The sequence below is a fragment of the Bubalus kerabau genome, chromosome 22, assembly GCF_029407905.1.
Source record: "Bubalus kerabau isolate K-KA32 ecotype Philippines breed swamp buffalo chromosome 22, PCC_UOA_SB_1v2, whole genome shotgun sequence".
In the NCBI taxonomy this organism is placed as follows: domain Eukaryota; kingdom Metazoa; phylum Chordata; class Mammalia; order Artiodactyla; family Bovidae; genus Bubalus; species Bubalus kerabau.
In genome coordinates this window covers 34,958,841-34,980,504 of record NC_073645.1, presented here as the reverse complement: position 1 = coordinate 34,980,504, position 21,664 = coordinate 34,958,841, and the positions used below count along the sequence as shown (strand labels likewise).

At 40.9% G+C, this 21,664-nt stretch overlaps 1 protein-coding gene across 16 annotated transcripts in view; it reads left to right on the top strand.

Moving 5' to 3' along the window:
* GPAM (glycerol-3-phosphate acyltransferase, mitochondrial) overlaps positions 1 to 21,664 on the top strand; it is a 67,367-nt gene that overhangs the window by 15,795 nt on the left and 29,908 nt on the right. For 7 of the 16 annotated variants that reach the window (XM_055560704.1, XM_055560702.1, XM_055560705.1 and 4 more), the window contains 6 exons: positions 8,758 to 8,920; positions 12,121 to 12,251; positions 13,495 to 13,617; positions 17,050 to 17,123; positions 19,499 to 19,612; positions 21,309 to 21,455. In XM_055560704.1, the coding sequence (XP_055416679.1) occupies positions 12,150 to 12,251; positions 13,495 to 13,617; positions 17,050 to 17,123; positions 19,499 to 19,612; positions 21,309 to 21,455 (560 nt within the window). In that variant the 5' untranslated portion in view covers positions 8,758 to 8,920; positions 12,121 to 12,149. Of the gene's footprint in view, positions 1 to 8,757; positions 8,921 to 10,189; positions 10,721 to 12,120; positions 12,252 to 13,494; positions 13,618 to 17,049; positions 17,124 to 19,498; positions 19,613 to 21,308; positions 21,456 to 21,664 lie in introns of those variants that run through there. The other 9 variants (XR_008707231.1, XM_055560706.1, XM_055560701.1 and 6 more) reach the window with 4 other exon arrangements.

The window sequence follows — 21,664 nt, the reverse complement described above, 5'->3', positions numbered from 1 at the left end:
AGTCTGGGCAAGCACAATCTAGCCCTCTTTCAGAAGACAAGATGCTTTGTTTTCAGTCAGCAACTCAGCTCCACAAACCATCTTGGATCATATGTTCCAACAACCGACAGTGATTTTCAGAGAAGTGATCTTAAGCAATATTTAGGAAGAAAAGGTTTTCCTAAAAGACATAATGTCTTCAGAGGTGCAATTCTAGGCACAACGAAGACAAACTTTTAGAAAAAATAGCAGAGGTGAACTTATTTGCAAAGCAGAAATAGAGACACAGATATAGAGAAAGAATGTATGGACACCAACAGGGAAAAGAAGAGGGATAAATTGGGAGACTGGGATAAACATATACACATGGCTATGCATAAAATAGATTTCTAATGAACCTACTGTGGAGCAGAGGGGGGAAGAAGAAACCTAATTGTAGGGCATACATTAAGTCAACCTAAAAACCGCATTCTAATACACAGTAGGTACAGACAAATATTGTTTGATTCCACTTATATGAGGTACCTAGAATAGCCAAATTCATAAAGTCAGAAAGTACATTGGTAGATGCCAGGGACTGGCGTGGGGGAGTGGGGGATGGGACGGGGGAAGGGTCTCTTTGTGTTTAATGGGGACAGAGTTTCAGTTTAGGAAACTCTTCAGTTTAGTGAAAAATTTGGGAGATGGATGATGGTGAGAGTTGTACAACATTGTGAATGTACTTAGTGCCACTGAAATGTAGTGTTAAATATGGTTAAAATAGTTCTATGTTGTGTGACTTTTACCACAACAAAAACATTTCTCAAAGGAGACAGACTTTTATAATGTCATATAGGGTAGTTCTGGCCTGTTAGAGGCTCCTGAATCTTTTCATTCCAGACTGGGGCCTTTGCTTTATCCAGCCCAATCAAAAGATTCACTGAGGTTGTTCTGATAGTCACTAGGGTTGTTCATAAATGTTTAGTTACCTTGTTTTGGGCACATGGTGGGATTACACTTCTTCACTCTCTTGCTTACATATAATGCTTTATCTAATGAAATGGGAACAGAAGTGATGTGAATTAAGACCTACTGCATGGCTCACTAGTCTCTCTGGTCCCAGCCTCAGCAATCAAGGAAGCACATGTCAAGTTGGAGCCTCCCTCAGTGACCTTATAAGCCCCTGTAATAACCCACAGTTTCCATGTAGCATAGGTAGATAATCTTTGTTGCAAGACTCTGAGACATTTGTTACTGAATTGCAACCTAGCCCATCCTGACCAATACCATGACATTCTCTCCAGAACAAAGTAACCTTAATGGCTCAAATGAGTTTGGAAGGTTTCAGGACAAATACTTTGCCAGGATTTCAGCTCAAAGGAATAGGATATCTCTTTTGTCTCTCGAGTCTGTGCAAGAGGAGACCAACAACAACCATAATAATAGCTGCTGCTGCTGCTGCTAAGTCGCTTCAGTAGTGTCCAACTCTGTGCGACCCCATAGACAGCAGCCCATCAGGCTCCACCGTCCCCGGGATTCTCCAAGCAAGAACACTGGAGTGGGTTGCCATTTCTTTCTCCAATGCATGAAAGTGAAAAGTGAAAGTGAAGTTGCTCAGCTGTGTCAGACTCTTAGTGACCCCATGGACTGCAGCCTACCAGGCTCCTCCGTCCATGGGATTTTCCAGGCAAGAGTACTGGAGTGGGGTGCCATTGCCCTCTCTCTAGTAAATCTCACCACTTGGCAGGCAATATGCTAATTATCTGTATACATTATTTCATTTTACCTCAAAGTAACACAGTAAGTAAGGGAATGTTAGCAAATCCACCTTTAAAAATTTTTTTTTATTTATTTCGAATTGAAGGATAATTGCTTTACAATATTGGTTTCATTTCTGCCATGCATCAACATGAATTAGCCATAGGTGTACATATGTAGCAAATCCACTTTTTAAATGAGAGAATAGGGACTCAGAGCGGTTAAATAATTTTCCCAGGGTCACACAGCTGGTAAATGGCAGAACTCTGATTGGAACCTAGTAGCTCAGTTGGTAAAGAATCCGCCTGCAATGCAGGAGACCCCGGTTTGATTCCTGGGTCAGGAAGATCCACGGGAGAAGGGATAGGCTACCCATTCCAGTATTCTTGGGCTTCCCTTGTGGCTCAGCTGGTAAAGAATCAGCCTGCAGTGTGGGAGACCTGGGTTTAATTCCTGGGTTGGGAAGATCCCCTGGAGAAGGGAAAGGCTACCCACTCCAGTATTCTGGCCTGGAGAATTCCAGGGACTGTATAGTCCATGGGGGTCACAAACAGTTGGACATGACTGAGTGACTTTCACTTCACTTTCATGACTGGAACCTAGGTGGCCTGTCTTCAAAGTCCTGGCATAACTCTCAGACATTCTGCTGGAAGGACTCGGGGTTAGTCCACTGATATCCCGACTGGCAGCAGCTCAGTTTTTACTCAGCTGAGTGATACTCAACCCCCTCTGAGTATCACTATCCTCAGCTCCTTCATGGAGTGGGGTTTAACATGAAGATATGCTTTTCACACCTGGGATCTGGTGGCCCAGTCCTAACTCTCAAGCTCTCATCTACACTGACTAAATAACATATCAGTCATACATTTGCGCTCTAGAATTGGAGGCAACTGATTTCAAATTGGGGTTCTTCCACATACCACATCTACCTCTCCCCGTGCCTCAGTTTTCCCATATGGAAAATGGGGATTTATAGTTCCTGGCTCATGGGGCTGCCGGGAGGACAGGCACCTTATTTGCCTGTTTGCTTTCAGATCCAGTTGCCACCCTCCTCGACTCTACTGCTTGTCTGGGGAGGGGCTGGGGAGCGAGTTGGGGAGGTAGCCCCTGCACCTTCATTCCTTAGACTCCCTTGATGTTTACTTCAGCCAATAGGAGGACTGGCAGGTGATGGGAGGCCAGAAAGGGGTAAAAGCCAGGGAGGGTGGCCCCCTCTTTCTCTAGGGACATCTCCAGTGTGATTTCGGCTCCTCGTGGGCGGCCTGTCTCTCCTTGGTCCCAGCTGTTGCCTAGTTGGTTCTGGTTCCTGGCTCTGTTAGCACCTGGCTTTGTCCCTCCAGCCCCAGGGCAGGTAGTGATCTTCTATTGCTAAGGGCTGCCTCACTGTCCCCTTTGGTCCTTTCTGTTCTTCTAAGAACTTTCTGAGTAGAACTCTACTCAAGTTCTCTAGTGGCTGTCTGGCACAGGCTCTTTTCCATACTGCACTGTGACTAATACAAAGAATTGCTTGTGATCATGCCTATGAAGTACTAAGAACTGTGCTTGGCATGTAATTGCCTAGTGAGTGGCAGCTTACAAAATGTACTGACTTACCTCTTACCTAGATGCTCTGAGGCCAATTTGCACCAGGCAGGCCTCTGCTTACCCCAAAGCTCCTGAATCAAGGCTCATTTCTCTCTCCAGGCTGTCTGAGTCCTGAGACCTGGGTTTGTTTTGATGCATTCTTCTCTAATCTTTATAGGGTAAAGGGCATGTGGATTTCTCCTCAACATTTGTGACACGTTATCACTTTCTTTCTAATTTTCCAAACTTCTTACAATGGCTTAAAAAGCCCTGCTCTATCTGGCCCCTTCCGTCTTCCCAACCCCTCCCTCCACCACCTTCTCCCTCACTCCCTCCAACCCGCACTTGCTTTTGTCCAGTTCTCTCTGCCAAGCTCTGTCTTCCTTTGGGGCTTTGGCAGGTATAGTCCCTTCTTCTTGGAAAGATCTTTTCTGGTCTTCTTTCCCATGCTTCTCACATCCTCGCCTCAACGTAGCTGCTCCTCACTTGGAGAGGCCCTTCCCATTACTTTATCTAATATTGGTCACAGGTGACCAGGTGCTCTTGGAGTTTCATTGCAGCGTCCATGCCTCGTGGACTCTCCCCACCCCACCCCTTCCTACTCAAGACAACCTCTCCCTCTCACCCAATCTAGCTTGATTGCACAGGGAAAGCAAAGGTCCCTTCAGATTTTGTCTTCTTTCAGGAACAAAAAGACTGCTAATGGCACTGACTTAGGCTCCTTCAATAGAACCTTGGGACTTAAACCACAGAGCCTGGCTACACCCCTAGAAGAAGGAGAAATAATTTTCCTTTCTTAAGAATGAGCTAACAGTTATAAACTGAAAAAAAAAAAAAAAACAAAAAACCACACACACACAAACACACACAAATAACTGGGAAGCTAATTCCTTAATTACCCAGCTCTAGCAGTTACTGATCCAGTGTCCCACTTTTAACTCTAGAACCGGTGTCCTGCCCTGAGGCCCTAATATCCATAGTCACTCAGTCATGTCTGACTCTTTGCGACCCTTTGGACTGTAGCCCACTGGTCTCCTCTGTCCATAGGATTTTTCAGGCAAGAATACTGGAGTGGGTAGCCATTTCCTACTCCAGGAGATCTTCCCAACCCAGGGATCCCACCCGCATCTCCTGTGTCTCCTGTAGTGCAGGAGATCTTCCCAACCCAAAGATCCAACCTCTATCTCCTGTGTCTCCTGCATTGCAGGAGGATTCTTTACCTGCTGGGCCATCAGGGCCTGAGGCCTTGCTAGTGATCAAAAGCCTGGAACCCTACCTAGTTTCTGCCCACCTTCCTTCCTGGGGTCGGAGTGGGCCTTCAAGCTTGAAGGCTTCTGCCAAGCTTGAAGGAAGTTGCCAAGGCAACTTTCCCAGAAGCTAGATTGCCTCCTGCCTGGCTTATTTGAAGTTTTTAACTTAGTCTATTGTGAAGCCATTTTCAGTCAAATTGAAGTACCGGTTCTGTCATAAATGTAAATGTGAATCAGGGAAGGGGGGCGGGGTCCCATTCTCTCCTGGCCTAAGGTACTTTCTAAATGGCAGGCTCCAAGGTCACATCCATTGCCATTCCCCAGGGTGATACACTAGCAGGGACTATTTCTCAACACTCCTTCCCCTCCATATACCTGAGTTATTCTAGCAGCCAGGACTGTGCTTAAAAATTAAAGATGAGTCAGGAATGCAATTTGTTGGGAAGATACCCTCGAGTGGGAAATGGCAACCCACTCTGGTATTCTTGCCTGGAAAATCCCATGGACAGAGGAGCCTGGTGGGTGACAATCCATGGGGTCACAAAGAGTAAGACATGACTGAGCGACAGAACATGCAACAGAAAACAAGATTTAAGTGGCTTAAAAACCAGTCTTGTGTGATTAGTAGTGTGGGGTTTGGATAATAAGCTGCAGAGCAAATACGGAAAAGATTGAAAAAGAAACATGCCAAATGTATCGGTTATCTTTTACCAGGAAAGAAAGGCTTTTCCAGAAATCCTCAAGTTTGATTTTCTTTTAGGTGTCATTGCCCAGAACTGGATCATAAGACCATCTTGGCTGCAGGAACAGTTAGAATAGTAGAAAGCAAGATTATCATCATTAACTCAGATACTTTGATTCACTATTATCTCAGGGCTGGACAAAAGATCACCCTGAATAAAATCAGGCTTCACATAGCCAGGAACCTGCAAGGAATGGATAGCAGACTGAGGGGTCTCAGTGTTTGCTCCAAATCAACAGAGTTCTAGAGGCCACGGTCTACTGAACTTGATGCTGCTTTTAGAATCTTTTGGGACACAATAATCAAACAGGAGTTTGTTTTCTAGACGGTCTCATTCTATGCTGCCTGGCAGGCAGTAGGAGTTCTATACATATTTATAAAAAAAGGAAATGAATCTAGAGGAAAGCAGATGATGAGAACAGCATGGATTCAGTAACAGTAAGATAGGACAAACTTTATTTCCTATAAAAGTTTCTGATAGTGTAATTGTTATATCTGAGATCATGGAATGTCATAGATATCTTATCACTGAATTTTGGCAAGTCAGTTGACATTGTTGCTCATAATACTCTCGCAGAGGGAAAAAAAAGCACGTGTCATAATTTGACAGATGTAGCTGAAGCCATACTTAGCGAGATGTTTATAGCAGTAAAATATCTGTATTAGAAGAAAAGACAGTTCTCAACTCCAATCACTGATTTCAAGGTGGTATTTCAAGGTGTTAAGAGTCCCAGCCTTTATAAGGGGTGTTCTCACCACCATTCAGTTCAGACTAGTTTCTAATTTTCATTCTTATTTGTTCAAACCATGGGTATTTTTTGGTCTGTTTTTGTTTTTTTTAAAACATGTTAGTTTCCAAATATTTGGAAATTTTCCAGGTACGTCTAAATTAATGATTTCTAATTTCCATTGTGGTCAGAGTATGTTTCATGTGATTTGAAACCTTAGATCTATTGAGTCTTGTTTTATGGCAAGTTTTACTAAAACACGTTCTGTATTCACTTGAAAAAATGATATTCTGTTGATGGATGTAGTGTTCTATAAATGTCAATTAGGCCAAGTCGGTCGATGGTATTGTACAAGGTTTAAATATCTTTACTGATTTTCTGCCTACTTGCTCGGTCATGGAGAGAGAGATTGAACTGCTGTTTATAGTCATGGATTTTTCTATTTCTCCTTGCAAGATTGTCAGTTTTTGATTCATATATTTGGAAGCTCTGTATTAGACATAAATATTTAAAATCATTTTCCCCCTTGTTGGATTGATTCCTTTATCATTATGAAATGATCTTCTTTATTTCTGGTAATATTCTTTGTATTGAAATGTATTTTTTATGACAGTAATATAGCTACCCATATTTCTTTTGATTAGCATTAGCATGGTACATTATTTTTCTTTTTTTAATATAATTTTATTTATTTTAATTGGAGGCTTATTTTTCAACTGTTTAACCAATTTGTCTTTACATCTAAAGTGATTTTAATAGCTGACATACAGCTGGTTCTTTTTTTCTTCTCCAGTCTGACAATCTTTGCCTTTTGACTGAGATGATTACTTACATGCATGAATTTAAATCTGCCATCTTGCTATGTGTTTTCTCTTCATCAATCCATTTTCCCCCCCTTTCTACTCACTTACTGCCTTCTTTTGGATTCATTGAGTGACTTGTTAAAAATGATTCTGCTTTATTTTCTTCATTGATGTACTAGCTACAACTCCTTATTTTGCTTTTATGGCAGTTGTTTTAAGAGTTGGAGTATACATCTTTAACTTACCACAGTTGACCTTCAAGAGTTGGGTTGGCCACAAATTTCGCTTGGGTCTTTTTAGGTTTTCCAGATCTACTTAATACACTTAATATTTCCTCTACTCTCTTGGACTTACAGAATATAGTTGTAAGTATTTTTTAGTGTCTGTATTTACCAATTCTATCACCTCTGTCATTTCTGGGATTCTTTCAATTAATTAACTTTTCTGCTCACTGTGGTTCATTGCTGCTTCCTACTTCATTTTGCATGCCTGATGACTTTTGATTGGAAGGACAACATTGTGAATTTTACCTTGTTGGATGCTAAATATTTCTGACTTCCTATAAGTATTCTTGTGCTTTGTTTTGGGACATTTTGCTTTGGAAAGTTTGATTTTATTTTTCTTTGTTAGGTAGGACCAGAGCAGTGTTTATTCTAGGATTAATTTTACCCCACTACTGAGGCAAGGGGCTCCCCAGGTGGCTCAGTGGTAAAGAATCCGCCTGCCAATGCAGGAGATGCAGGAGGCATGGGTTCGATCCCTGGGTCGGTAAGATCCCCTGGAGGAGGGCATGGCAAACCACTCCAGTATTCTTGCCTGGAAAATTCCATGGACAGAGGAGCCTGGTGGGCTACAGACCATGAGGTCACAAAGAGTCAGATGCAACTGAACACTGAGGGACTTTCTGAGTTACAAATTATGAGATTTTCCAGTCTAGGGGCCAGAATCAAGCCCTATATTCCTGGTCCTGTAGGTTCACTGGGCATCTTTTCCCTCTGCCTTGTGGGAACAAGAACACCTCTCTGGTACTCTTCTCCCAACTCCAACTGTTTTGGTCTTCCTGGTCTCCTGGTTCTAACTCCTCAACTCAGAAAGTCTGCCTAGTTCTTCCTGGATTACTCTGTCTGCACTATAGCCTGGCAACTCTTTCTAGGCAGTAAGCTGAGGCAATCACAGTGTTTAACCTTGTTCGTTTCCCTTCCCTTATGGAACACTGTCCTGCACAGCTGCCTTTTTAATATATTTTGCTTGTTTTGTTTTTAGTGTCGTGTTAGCAGGAGAGTAAATTTAGTTCTTGTTGCTCTGCCTTGGCTGGCTAGACTGCATCTAGATTACTATAAATTATTGCTGTTCTGTTGATGAAAGACTGCCAAGATTATCACTTGTTTCCAAAACAATCCTCATTAAGTAATCTTTGCTTCACAATCCACATCTCCTTTGGGTGCAGTAAACTCTTGTGCAACGGGTGTTACAGAAGAGTTGCATACAAATTAAGTCTATGTAAGACAACTAATTTTTCCCTCTAGCTTACATTCTCATTCCTGTGATACTGTACTTCATTTCTCATTACTTTCTCTTTAACAGTGACTTCAAATCCTGTGACTTGCCTCTATTTTCTTTCCTCCTTTTCTTTCTTTCATGTCAGGGGCCAGTAATCTGTACACAAACTTCATGATATTTGGGGATGAGAATTCATCTTATTCTAGTCAACACTGGCCTTGAATACTTAGGTGTGTGCTTGGGGAGAAGGTGTGTGTGTGTGTGTGTGTGTGTGTGTGTGTGTGTGTGTTTGTGTGGAGAGGGGTTGAATAAAAACAGGGTCCTTGACTTCAAGAAGCTCAAAATCTTTTTTAAAATGAATAAGCACTCCTGCTGTTTTGAATTGTTTGGGGATGGATTTATAAACAGTAGAAAGTGCAAGGGAAGTAATGCTTCTTTCACTTCTTGTTCCTCAGCTTCAACAAGTATTTACTGAGTGTTTCCTACAAGAATACATTGTAGTGTTACCTGGGAAACAAGCACTGATGATGAGTTCATGATCTTGTGGAGGAATGACACAAACTGATAAAGACCCAAGGTGTGGTACCACAGGAAATCTGTGAGATTTCACTTGACAGTGTGAGTATAGAGGGCGGACAAGATGAGGGAAGGCTTGGAGACCTAGTTTAGCAAAGAACTGTCAAATTTAGGGGAGAGTGGTGTGAGCACAGTTAGGAGTATCAGTGCCCAGGGCTTGATGAGGGAAAATCAGAGAGGCTAAAGGAAGGGGCTCCTGATGGAGAACGGTGGGGAAAGAAGAGGCTTCTCTGTGAAAGTCTTAGATGCTAGGCTTAGGCATTTGGACTGTGGGGGGCTCTGGATGGTTTCTGATGGGTGGACAGAGATTGTCTGGCAGAGAGGGTTAGGGATCATGTGGGCAGAAGAGGTAAGGACTGGTGGCAGAGGCGCCAGGACAGGGATTATGCCTTAATCATCTTTGTATCTCCATCTGCTGCCTGTGTGGGTGCTCAGTCCAGTCCCACTCTTTTGCTGTGTCACCCACCAGGCTCCTCTGTTCATGGGATTTTTCCAAGCAAGAATACTGGAGTGGGTTGCTATTCCCTATTCCAGCGGATCTTCCTGACCCAGGGATTGAACCCATGTGTCCTGCATTGTAGGCGGATTCTTTACCTGTGAGCCACCAGGGAAGCCTGTCACCGCCCCCCCCCCCCCCCCATCTGCTAGTTCACATGGCATGCCTGTTGTTGAAGTGCAGGTAAAAGGTTATCTTTTACCTTCTATCAATAAATTATTAATCTCTTTATAACCACTGGCTTTGTCAATGGCAAGACAAATATTGTGAAAAAAACTCTTCATGCTCCTTGCTATTTTGTTTCAAGGACTCAAGGCCGGGAAATTTGGACACAGGTTCTTCCAAGCCTTATTTGTTTCTATTTGAATTCCTCGGAAAATTACCCAACGGGGCCTTTCCAGTCCCCACCTCTCTCATGCCCATTAAGTTCTGCAGTCTTAAAAATCTCACAAAGAAGACGGCCCACACCTATACAAGTAAACTCAGACGGCCACGTGCGTGCTCCCAGGGGAGCAGGGCGGAGATTCAAACTTTCAGAAGAGCAGCGTTCACAGGACGCAGACAGGCCCACACACGTGACTCCGCGCCCAGGCAGAATCGCCGCGCGACTAGGCAGCACACGCCTGGCCACACACTACACAGACACACTTGCGAGCACACCTGCTAATCTCAGATCCACCCCCTGCGGTGCATGACGCCCAAGTCGCCCGCAGCGTGGGTCCCCAGCCCTTGCCCGCCTGGAACTGGCCAGTGTGGGCTGCGCCTGTCACTCTCGTCCCCCTCGTTGCGTCATCAGGGCGCGACGGCGCAGCAGCGCCGGCTGAGGCTTGAAATGCTGGCAGCTGCAGAGCTATAGCAGGCGGAGCTGCGGGTGCGAGCGGCCAGGGCGGGAACGGGCTGCGGGAGGCTTCTGGGGCCGGGAGCGCCGGGACAGGTGCGTGATCGCCCTCTCGCCGGACCCAGTGCGGCTCCCGCCAGCTGCCCGGCAGTTCGCTCGCCTCGGCGCTCTCTCTCTCTCTCGAGCTCCCTCCGGGTTTCCCCCTGAGCGGTGGGCCCGGCTCGTGCCGGCGTTGGGGTCGAGCTCGTTCTCTCCCGGGAACCCCGGGTTGCGGCAGGGCTTTCCCCCGGGTGGGAGGGAAGTCCCTCTCGGCTCAGTCTCCCCGCACACTCGAAGGGGACGTGGAGGCATTGACTTGGGCGTTGAGGCTGCAGGGGTACGCTGAAAGCAGCTGGTGCAGGGACAGTCCCATGACAGATGACCACTGATTGAGCTGAGCACTCACTAGGCGTCAGACACAGTGCCAGGCGCCCTAGGGGTATTATGCACAACTCCCGCAACCCAGGAGGTAAGATTTATCGTATCATGCCCATTTGCCAGATGGGGAAACCAAGGCATGGGAATGAACCGGCTTGTCTAAGTTGTTGTTAACCCATCTTGGTTGGTGACCACAGATGGTAAACAGAGGGGGGATTCGAGCTCGGATGTATTTGGCTTCAGAGTCGGCCCTCCTGCCTCTCTCGCTTTCAAAACCCCACGGTTGGCTCCCCTCAGCGCATAGGCTGGCTTTTCCTTTTGGGTGGGGTGGGATCGGGGCACTTTTCAACCTTGGACAAACGTGTGGGGGGAGGAGCGAAGCGTGGGCTTCTTATTGGCACAGGACCGTTTCCCCCTCTCGTCCTCCCTTCATCACTGGGGCCAGCCAAGTCTTCATTTTCCCAGGCAGCCACCGGCTCCCCCTGTCGTATACATTTTGCGCCTGAAGCTGATAGCTGAGTTTTGTTTTATAATAAGAAGAGCTTTCATGCCAAGTGCATTGGTTTACTCTTCCTTCCCCTCGCCTATTTGTTAGATTGTTACTTAGGTAAAATTGTGAAGAATGTGTCTAGTTATCCTGAGAATTACAGTTACCACTATAAATCCAGATGGGGATTATAAAGAAATGGGAATCTGCCCTCCAAGGAACTCTGTTAACCTGAACATGAGTTTTTAAGGTTTTAAAAACTGATTTAAGGCCAGGTGAGAAATAATCAAAAGCTGAAATAATTTGAGGATTAGGTTAGAAAATTCTTATATTTTAATTTTTTTTTTTTTTTTTTAGCAGTTCACTGTTAGAGAACGTTTTTTCTGAGGGTGAGAAAAGGCTTATTGCAAAGATATGAAAACTTATAAATCAGATATTTTAGAACAGTGTTTTCTTATTTTAGAGCTTTGTAGATGTATTAAAAGTGCAAATACCATTTCATTTAAGGCAGCACAAGAAAATAAACTTAATTCAGTTTAAGTGGGAAACGTTAGAGGTGCACTCATTACCTTTGTCCATTTTACATTGCATGGTATGTATGACCAAAAATTCCCAGCACATAATTTTTCAAAAATTATCTACTTGTGTGCATACATGTAACTTTAAATTAGTAAATGCATATTTGCATCCTTCTAGGAACTATTCACTTAACACAAATAAAATATTATTTGTCACATACCTGAAATAGGGTGATAATTACCCTTGTGAATTCATAGCTGTTTTGTTCACGAAGTCTAAAGATACAAATTTTTTTTAAAATCTGGATGACCTAACTGAGTTCATATATATACATCAAAGTCCAGTTTTATACAATGACTAAGAAGTCCTCCTTAGTTCATTTGATATCCTACCCTGAAGCAAAATAACATAGAAATCAGAATTTTCAGTTCTACTATTTACCCTCTGGATCCCTTATTAACTTAAACGGTATACATTTTTTACAGCACATGATTCGGGAGTTACGCTGTGTGACATGGATGAATCTGCATTGACCCTTGGCACGATAGATGTATCTTATTTGCCAAATTCTTCTGAATACAGCATTGGTCGGTGTAAGCATGCCACCGAGGAATGGGTAAGTTTAAGATACAGGATAAAAGCATTCAGCCTAAAGATGTTCTTCTCAGTGTTAATGAAGGTGAATGTACTGGAAGCATAAATTCAAATAGACATTAATAGCTACAGAAACTGCCTCCAGCTGTTTGAAGGTTAGTTTATGAAGTCTAATATTTAAAAAGTCTTATGGTATTATGTTATTGGGAAGAAAAAAAATGGGTAAGAAGTGTAAGGACGGGGATTATGTTAAAAAGCAAAATACTTTTGCAGAGGAAAAAAGCCTGTTTGTTCTTTTGGGTGGTGTAATTTAACCAGAATTTTTTTTTTTTTTTATTCTGTATCTGTTTTCCATAATTATATTTCAGAAGTGTGAATTTTGTAGTGGAAATGAAGTTTATTTAAATAATTGAAAATAGAAATTTTAGTATGAATCCCGATCCAAAAGGCATTTTTTGGCGGTTTTTTTGTTGTCGTTGTTCTTGTATTGTTTTCTCTATGTCAGCATAACATGGGATGTTTTCAATATTTCCTCAGATATTTCTTCAGTCTGCTTCAGATTAAAAACAAAACAAAACTTTTTTGGGGGGGTTGGAGTTTTAGGTGGTCTTTGGGTTTCTTTTTGAGAATGTTATATCACTGGGATTTGAGCAACTGATGAATTCAAAGTTAAGAGAAAATTATTTAGACAGAAGAGCAGAATTTGACCCTAATTGGATAGTATGGCTGTAATTTCAATTCTAGACTTTAAACTCACTTGTTAGGATAAAGGAATGTTACATAAGTTGACCTTGTTTTTCATTTAAAGTGAATTATTTTAAGCTATAGTATAACAACTTGCTTACTCTTAAGTAATGCCTTTGTAGTTCTTTTGTAGGAGTGTGTGATTTAAGAGGGAGGGAGATGAACTGTTAGCATAGGGCTCCAGGGGTCTGGCTTTATTCCTCCTGCTACTGTCAGAAGGCTGTCTGACCTTTTACAACTTAATGTTTAAACCTTTGAATGCTGCTTTGAGTGTTGCCAGCTATTGCTATTCTTAGGTGCTCAGCTTTTGCTTATGGTCCAAGCTCTGTTCCAGGTGTCAGTCGTGGACGGAGTCCTTGAAACGAAAAACAGAAATGCGGGCTACCAAAAGGAAAATGTGTTAGAAATTTCTCTTCTGTCTTGAACAGCTTAGTTTTAAGAGATTTTTAGAGTTTTGAGATCAAGTAGACAAGTAGAATTTTCTTGCCATTCATACACTATTTTTCCTTAATATTTATTAGGGTGAGTGTGGTTCCAGGCCTACTGTCTTCAGATCTGCAACCTTGAAGTGGAAAGAAAGCCTAATGAGCCGGAAGAGGCCCTTTGTGGGAAGGTGCTGTTATTCCTGTACTCCTCAGAGCTGGGTAAGAATGTTACCTTTAATACCTTTGTCGACCTTTAATAAACAGAGTCTGTCCATGGAATTCTCCAGGCGAGAATACTGGAGTGGGTTGCCGTTCCCTTCTCCAAGGTATCTTCCCAACCCAGGGATGCACTGTAGGCAGATTCTTTACTGTCTGAGCCGCCAGGGAAGCCCCCCAAAATGGAGTGAAATATGTGACATGGGTTTCCAACTTTGTGTAAACTTTATTTTTGCTTAGTCTTAATGGACTTAATGCATTTTTAGAACTTAGGTCCACGTTTATGAACCAAATATCCCAAGTAAAAATGTTGATCTAATTTATCTTTCCATTCATTTATTCAATGACTATTGGTCTAATAGTTGGTGCTAGGCAATATGTTGTTTTGTTTTTGTCTTAGTATGACTTTAGGGGGAGAGTAGGTCTTCCTTTCAGATAACTCTTCCAAAGTTAGTGGGATCCTTCATGTAACTTCAAGACATTGAAATTTATCACTGAACTTTAAAATGCTAGCAAGATGAACGAGAAAGAGAGAAAGAAAGAGAGTGTGCATACACATATGCACATACACACACATGTGAGTGTGAGTGGGACAGAAAAAGGAAGTAAAACTGTGGCTTTACCCTTTTGCTAAGTGTCTGTACCCACAGTGGAGGGGAGTGCAAGGGGGTTTCTTTTGACACTGTGATAGTAAAGGAAGGTCACTAAAATGTCAGCATGAAGATTTAAGAGAGGGTGTGATGGGTTTGTTGTTTGTATTTTGGTGGAAAAAAGCCATGCAAAATCTTCCACATTACAGTATAGTATCTCAGTTGATTGGATAAGTATGCATCTGAGGGCATTTTGCCAAGAAGTGTGAGCTCGTTCAGGAATGTAGACTCTCATATGGCTGTGATCTCAGGCAGTAGAGTCACCTGGATGGTAAACTCTCTCTGGGATGGGCTAGTTATTAGAGCGTTTAAGTGCTGTTTATTAACCCTGCCATTTATTGAGGTTGCTTCTAACCTGTGTGGATAACTACCGGTGCTGTGTGAGTTTTCCACTCAGGGTTGGCTGGGCAGGAAGTAGAATTTCTGGCCCAGCATAAGGAGTTTATTAATCTGGGAGAGATTTGTTTAACAAGCAGTTTATGTTAAATATTCAGGTCTGCTCAAGAACATCACGATAGAAATAGTGTTCCTCTTAAATCACACGTATCTTGTTGAAATAGTTTGGTGGACGTGAAGGATCATGGAAATTTCTATTCTAGGAGTAAGGCCAGTTCTGATTAATAGGCCAGTAGAAATAAAGATTTAAGTAGACGGTCCTGTGGCTTTTCTTTTTAGATCTGGCATCTCATCTAATTCTAATTTTGAATGGTTAAAAGATCAAAACAATACTTAAATGTGTTCTTCAGTCAGAAATTATTTGGTGATGGTAATGGTTTGGGGTGGGGAAAGATGAGTAGCATAATAGATAAATGATTTTAGCATAATAGATAAATGCGTTCACGTTCATGCATTGGAGAAGGAAATGGCAACCCACTCCAGTGTTCTTGCCTGGAGAATCCCAGGGACAGGAGAGCTTGGTGGGCTGCCGTCTGTGGGGTCACAGAGTCGGACACGACTGCAGTGACTTAGCATAGCATAGCATAGCACCTGATGGTGCTGAACTTGATCGTAAGTTCTTCCATGACCTGTTTATATAATACAATTTTTGACAGTATTTTTATAGTGATTTTCTGCTACCTTTTCTCTGAAGTCCTATTTCTCTAAAGAGATAGCACTTAAGTATTTTGACATCTTCTTTTGTGGGTCCATTATGCTTTCTCAGCATTTATTTGTGGAAGGTTTACCTTTTTTGCGTACATTGTTAAAGTTATGGCCTTTATCTGTTTAGCAGAACTATTTCTGGATTATCTTCCAGGATTACTCACAAAAAGGGTGACCTTTAGTCATACGTTTTCTTATTAAGTAGACAATCATTTTAGGGGACTGGAAAGACCCCACACTTTGAAGCAAGATCTGGGGTTGACTACTAAGCTTCTGCCAGCCTCAATTTTCCTTCTATAAAATGGGGATCTGGGTTACCCTGAGGATGAATGAGATAATGTATGTTATAGTCCTCAAGAATTACTATTATTAGAGTGAACGATTTGTCCTTGCCAAGTCATTTAATATATAAAAGAAATATACGTGTGTGCATGCTGAGTTGCTTCAGTCCTGTCCAACTGTTTGCGACCCCTTGGACTGTAGCCTGCCAGGCTCCCCTGTGCATGGGATTCTCTCAGCAAGAATACTGGAGTGGGTTACCATGCCCTTCTCCAGGGGATCTTCCTGATACAGAGATTGAACCTGCATCTTTTATATCTCCTGCGTTGGCAGGTGGATTTTTTACCACTAGAACCACCTGGGAAGCCCAAAGAAACATATAAAATATATAAAAACAGACAAATAATATTAAAAATAAAAACTGTTCTTATATTCACAAAAGTCCTATTATTATAATTCTCCTTATTCAGATGAGAGAATTGAGGAAAAGCTTGCTCAAGGTCATATAGCTGATCAGTGGCATAGTTGGGATTCATCTCCCTTCTCTACTGCTAGTCTGATTATGATGGAATGTGAAGATATTTACTTATGATTTTCCATTCTTCCAATTGTACTTTTTCATATACCTCATAAAGCCATTTACTACATTAAGAAAAGGTTTAAAATCATGCTCCTCTTAATCTCTAAATAAACTTAAGAATATGTCCGACTCTGTGCAACCCCATAGATGGCAGCCCACCAGGCTCCTCTGTCCCTGGGATTCTCCAGGCAAGAATATTGGAGTGGGTTGCCATTTCAATTATGAGCAGAAGTCATTTCTCTGACGGCCACAGATAAGATGTTGATTTAGAATACATTATTATCCACTCAGCTAGTAAAGTGAGTGAATTAAAACCAAAATTGGCTGTGAAGAGAGTTCCTAAAAAGAGACTTCTAATGTCTCTTAATATTAAAATACCATTAAACTGAGAAATGCAAAAAAAAAAAAAATAAAATGAGGATAATAATTCTTATGTGTCAGGATTATTGGAAGATTTAGTAATCTCAAAATAATAATACATGGTACTTAGCATAGACTGAGCAACTTTCGCTATTACTACTTAGCATAGTATTTTTATATTTTGAAAACAGTGAAATTTCCAGTATTCCTTTCAGTGACAAGCCATTGTGACTTTAACTCTTTCTGATTGAGGATGGGGAGCTCGGCAAAGGGAGAGGCACTATTTCCTTGCAAGATGCTGAGGAGTAATTTTGAGTTTGTGACCTTTGAAAGCTAAAAAGTACTTTTCAATAAAACATTTTTCTTCATCTCAGATTTTTGAAAGTCCTCAAGAACTATTAATTTGAGTCCTTCATCAACAATCCAGTTGTATATTTATGTCTATATTTATTTTGTTTTATATAGGATAAATTCTTCAACCCCAGTATCCCGTCTTTGGGTTTGCGGAATGTTATTTATATCAATGAAACGCACACAAGGTAAAAATAAATTTCTTATATTTCTAATGCACGTCAAGAGAAGGATTCCATAATAACCAACCAATGCACTTTAAGATGAATCCCTTTATGTTTTTTTTGAAGGGTTAATAGGGTATTAACTTCTAACATATGATACTTTATCTAAAAATTGGAACCTGAGAGACCTATTACTATTCTCCTGCTGTATTATATAATATTTTCATGAGACTGTAGATATTACTTATAGGTTTCTTTAACTTATTCATATATTGATGTTGCTGCTGAAATGTGCCAAAATGTGATAGAAATTTGTCGGAGGAGAGGTGTAGGTTTGAATGTCTTATGATATATTATTATTTTATACTTAAAGAAGTATAACTTTCTGAAATCTGCCTGATCTATAGAGTGAATATTCTTTGATTTATTACTGGCTTAAGTCTTTTCTTAGAATTCTTACTTCCAAATTCCAGGCATCAGAGTGAGAGAAAAAGAGGCTTTATTCTCAGTGGATTGAGGCTGGGGGATGAGGAAGGAGGGTGAATGTCTGCAAGACAAGAGCAGAACGGGAGCCAAAACCACTACCAGTCCTTGTAGTTCCAAGAGTAAATGCCTGGAGGCTCAGGAGATGAGAAATACGTGAAATCTCATGAAAAAACTGGTCCAAGAAGTCAGATACTTAAATTTTAAGGCTTTCTGATGTTACTGCTCATATTTTAATGTTTTTATAAATGAGCATATACTTGCATATATGTTAGCTAATTTTTTTTTAATAGAACTAAAAACAAGAGATGTGGTTTTGCCAATTTCTATGCTGCCCTTCCTTTCCTCTCTCTCTTGTTTTCTTAAGTTAAAAGGAAAGAGCAATTTTTTTTTCCCCTCTGGTTGACATGATTAAAATACTAAGCAAAAGAATCTCATTCAGTCTTTTCCTTATGTAAGTAGATATTTTACATACAAAACTGAGGAGTTCATTTGTTGTCTTCACTTGGAGGCAGTTAAGGAAAAAAAAAACATGTGAGATAAACACACACTTTTTAGCATGTTATATTGACTAGGCAATATGAAACTATTCAGTGTAATAAGTTTCCTGTACAGGTGGATCGGCTATTTAGCCCTTCTCTGTGTTGCAGGGAGCAAAGCCTGAACAGTTTATGCGCGCACACACACACACGCGCGCACACACCGCTTTCAGTCTGTTGCAAAGGGATTTCATCAAGAGTGTGGACTTTGTACATTCCAGTAAACTGTTCACTGAGAGATTTTAGAATTAAACACTTAACATATTGGGCCAAGTTGTTCAGAGAACTGAGACAAAGGGAAGGAGGAAGAAAAAGAATGCCAGGAAGGAGAGTTGAAGGAACATGTGATTCATAAATAATTCTCCCCCAAATTACTTTTTCTTGATTGAAGAGTTTTTGTATATTTTCAGAATTAATTTGTAATTGAAATCTTCTACTGTCTGTCTGGATATCTTTATGGAGGAAATGATAATGAGGCATTATATAATCATTGCAAATGGTTTCAAATCATTGCATAATGAAATCTTATAGCATTCTTGTTCTGAGATCCCTGTCTTTAACCCTCATTCAGATAACACATAGTCATTGTCACTGCTGGAAGTTTGTCCTGTTTCTTAGGTATGTTGAGTGTGTTTTATAAAAAAGCCAAAAACAAAAACATAGCAAGAAAACTCAATAAGAGCTTCTGGCTTCATAAGTCCAGAGTACAACTACTCAGACTGTTGTCTAGTTAACCTTGACTTCTGTCAACTGATCAGCCTTATCAATTCAATTTGTGAGTCAGTGATCACCTTAGAAGAATTACTGTAATGACAACAAAAAGAAAATTAGCCCTTTGTGGTATGAAAAGATTGCCGGATTACTTTTTATAGCCTGTAGCTGTAGCTATAAGCTATATAAGCTTGTATATAAAGCATTCAACATATTTGGTTTTTAAGTGGTATTAATAAAGTAAGATGCTTACATTTCTTTTGTTTTTATATTTGGATTATTAGTTTGCAGAGCAATACTATTCAAGCATTGATACACAAATTCCAAGTTTAAATTTTAGCAACATATTTGGTTTTTTAAGTGGTATTAATAAAGTAAGATACTTACATTTCTTTTGTTTTTATATTTGGATTATTAGTTTGCAGAGCAATACTATTCAAGCATTGATACACAAATTCCAAGTTTAAATTTTAGCTGAGAGTACATGAAAGAAAAGAAATAAAACTGTCTTCATAGCATCCTCAACTACTTACTAAGGAGAATTTGCTATAGGAAAACCCTAAATCTCTGGAACAGGTGAAATGAGGATTTTTTTTACAAGAAGGAAGCCTCTGAATAATAGGTATTCCTAGAGTACTTCTCTGCTAAATCATTTTCATGTTGCAGGCACCGAGGATGGCTGGCAAGACGTCTTTCTTACGTGCTTTTCATTCAAGAGCGAGACGTCCATAAAGGCATGTTTGCCACCAACGTAACTGAAAACGTGCTGAACAGCAGTCGGTAAGGGTGGGATACTGTTGTAAAGTGGAAAGGCAGGGATGGGTGGTGGGAGTGGGGAAGTAATTTCCTTTATTAACCTTTAGTTTCTGTGGGACTGTGTCCCAAGAGGAGTTTGTGTTTCCAAACATTAAATGTTCAAGCTCCAGAAGAAAGCAAGGAAAAGCAAGAGAACAGATGGTTTTGGTGCCATGTGGGAAGAGCAGCCTTGTTTTATGCATGAATAATGGAATGGGGTTCTAATATGAAAGGCGAGCTGGAGTTCAGATAGGCAGATATTTCCAGAGTTCTCTGTTAAGTGTTCTGTAATGTGAATATTGGGGACAATGCATCTCCTACTTTACAGCCAGAAGAGAAGCTCATTTCATATTTCTGTCAAATAATTGTTAAGCACCTAGGCACAAATTGTTTTATTAGAAAGGCATTATTAGAAATTTGAAGAGAATAAAGTAATTGTCCTTGCCCTCAGAGGATCTTGATTAAAAATTGGAGAGACCTACCTGAACTCTGATGGAGTCGGGAAATCATTAAACTGTGGAAGTTTGGGTGAAGGTTGATCTCTATTCCACCGCATTGCTGTGGCCCATGTTAGATACCTATCTAGATTTGGGGAGCTGGAGACCAGAGTGGATTGAAAAATGCTTAGAAATGCAAGCCCAGTGGTACAGTTGTTAAGGGCTGAGCAGTAGTGGTGTGTAGTAGGTACCTTGATATTTACTGAATGAACAAGTGAATAGTTGATCATGGCGGTGTAATAACTATGTGAATTACTTGTGAAAGCATTCCTGGCCATACTGATATAAAGGCTGTTCAAGGATAGGCTTAAGGATGGTATTTCAGAGTCCTGTGGAATTGGTCTTTTTGTAGTAATGAATGATGGGGAGTTTTGCTGTACATTAGTCTAAAATCAGCAGCAGTGAGAAGAAAAAAACAATTGTTTGAGAAACTCCTTTGGATTATTCTATATTCTGTTTTCTAGGTAAAGCCCATCAAGTGTGTTTCATTTCATCCAGATGTTTTGACTTGTAACTAGGATGTTAGAAGTTATTTTTAGGAGGTTTAAACCTCATGCATTCTTCCCTAAGTTATGTGCGAGATTTACAAGGCTGGGTTAAATCTTCCCTTTTACCTTATAGCTTACTGGTCTGTGCTGTTTAAATCTAAAGCTGTGCCTTTTAAAATTACTGACTTGGTTTGGAAAACACTTGTGACTATTTATGTCCACCTTCAATCCCTCCTAGAGAGTTTTACAGATATCCCACTCATAGAGTCACAATGTAAATGAATAATAAGTAAAAGAAAAAATTATGTTACTTTGGCAGTGGGTTTGGGGTACCTCTGAATTACGTATCTAGAAGGATAATCTTTCTTTTCTTCCCTTCTGCCAGAGTGTAACTTTGTGTCCCTCACAGCATAACTGGAACATTTAAATTCACATAGTTGTTACCCAGTGCATTTGAATTAAAATTTGAAATCTGCCTTTCAGCTTCCTCAGGGAGTCATTGATTTAGGATATAATATACTTAATATTTAATAAACAGCCAAAGAAAGCACTTCTAACTTGAGTTTATTCTTCTGTGTTATCACATTTAAAAGGGAAACTATATTTTGCTTTGTGATTTGTATCTGTAGTTTATAAAATGGTACAGACTGTAGCATAGAGCCAGTTACGTTGTCTGTCTTTCCATTTTGAAATCAGAGTACAAGAGGCAATTGCAGAAGTGGCTGGTGAATTAAATCCTGATGGTTCTGCTCAGCAGCAATCAAAAGCTGTGAATAAAGTGAAAAAGAAAGCCAGAAAGATCCTTCAAGAAATGGTTGCCACCGTTTCACCGGCAATGATCAGGTATTAAAAGGCAAAGCAAAAACTTTAATCAGGGGTCATCTGGTTTTGATCAGACAGGACTGAACCATTGGACTTTCCTAATATAATGCTCTTGGTCCAAAAGAGGTTTTTTGGACTCCTCCATATATTCTTATTTAACTCTCAGGAGAAGTGGCGCTTGGGATGCTTCAGGGTACCTCAGGCTCTGTCAGTTGATAGCAGCCCTTGTA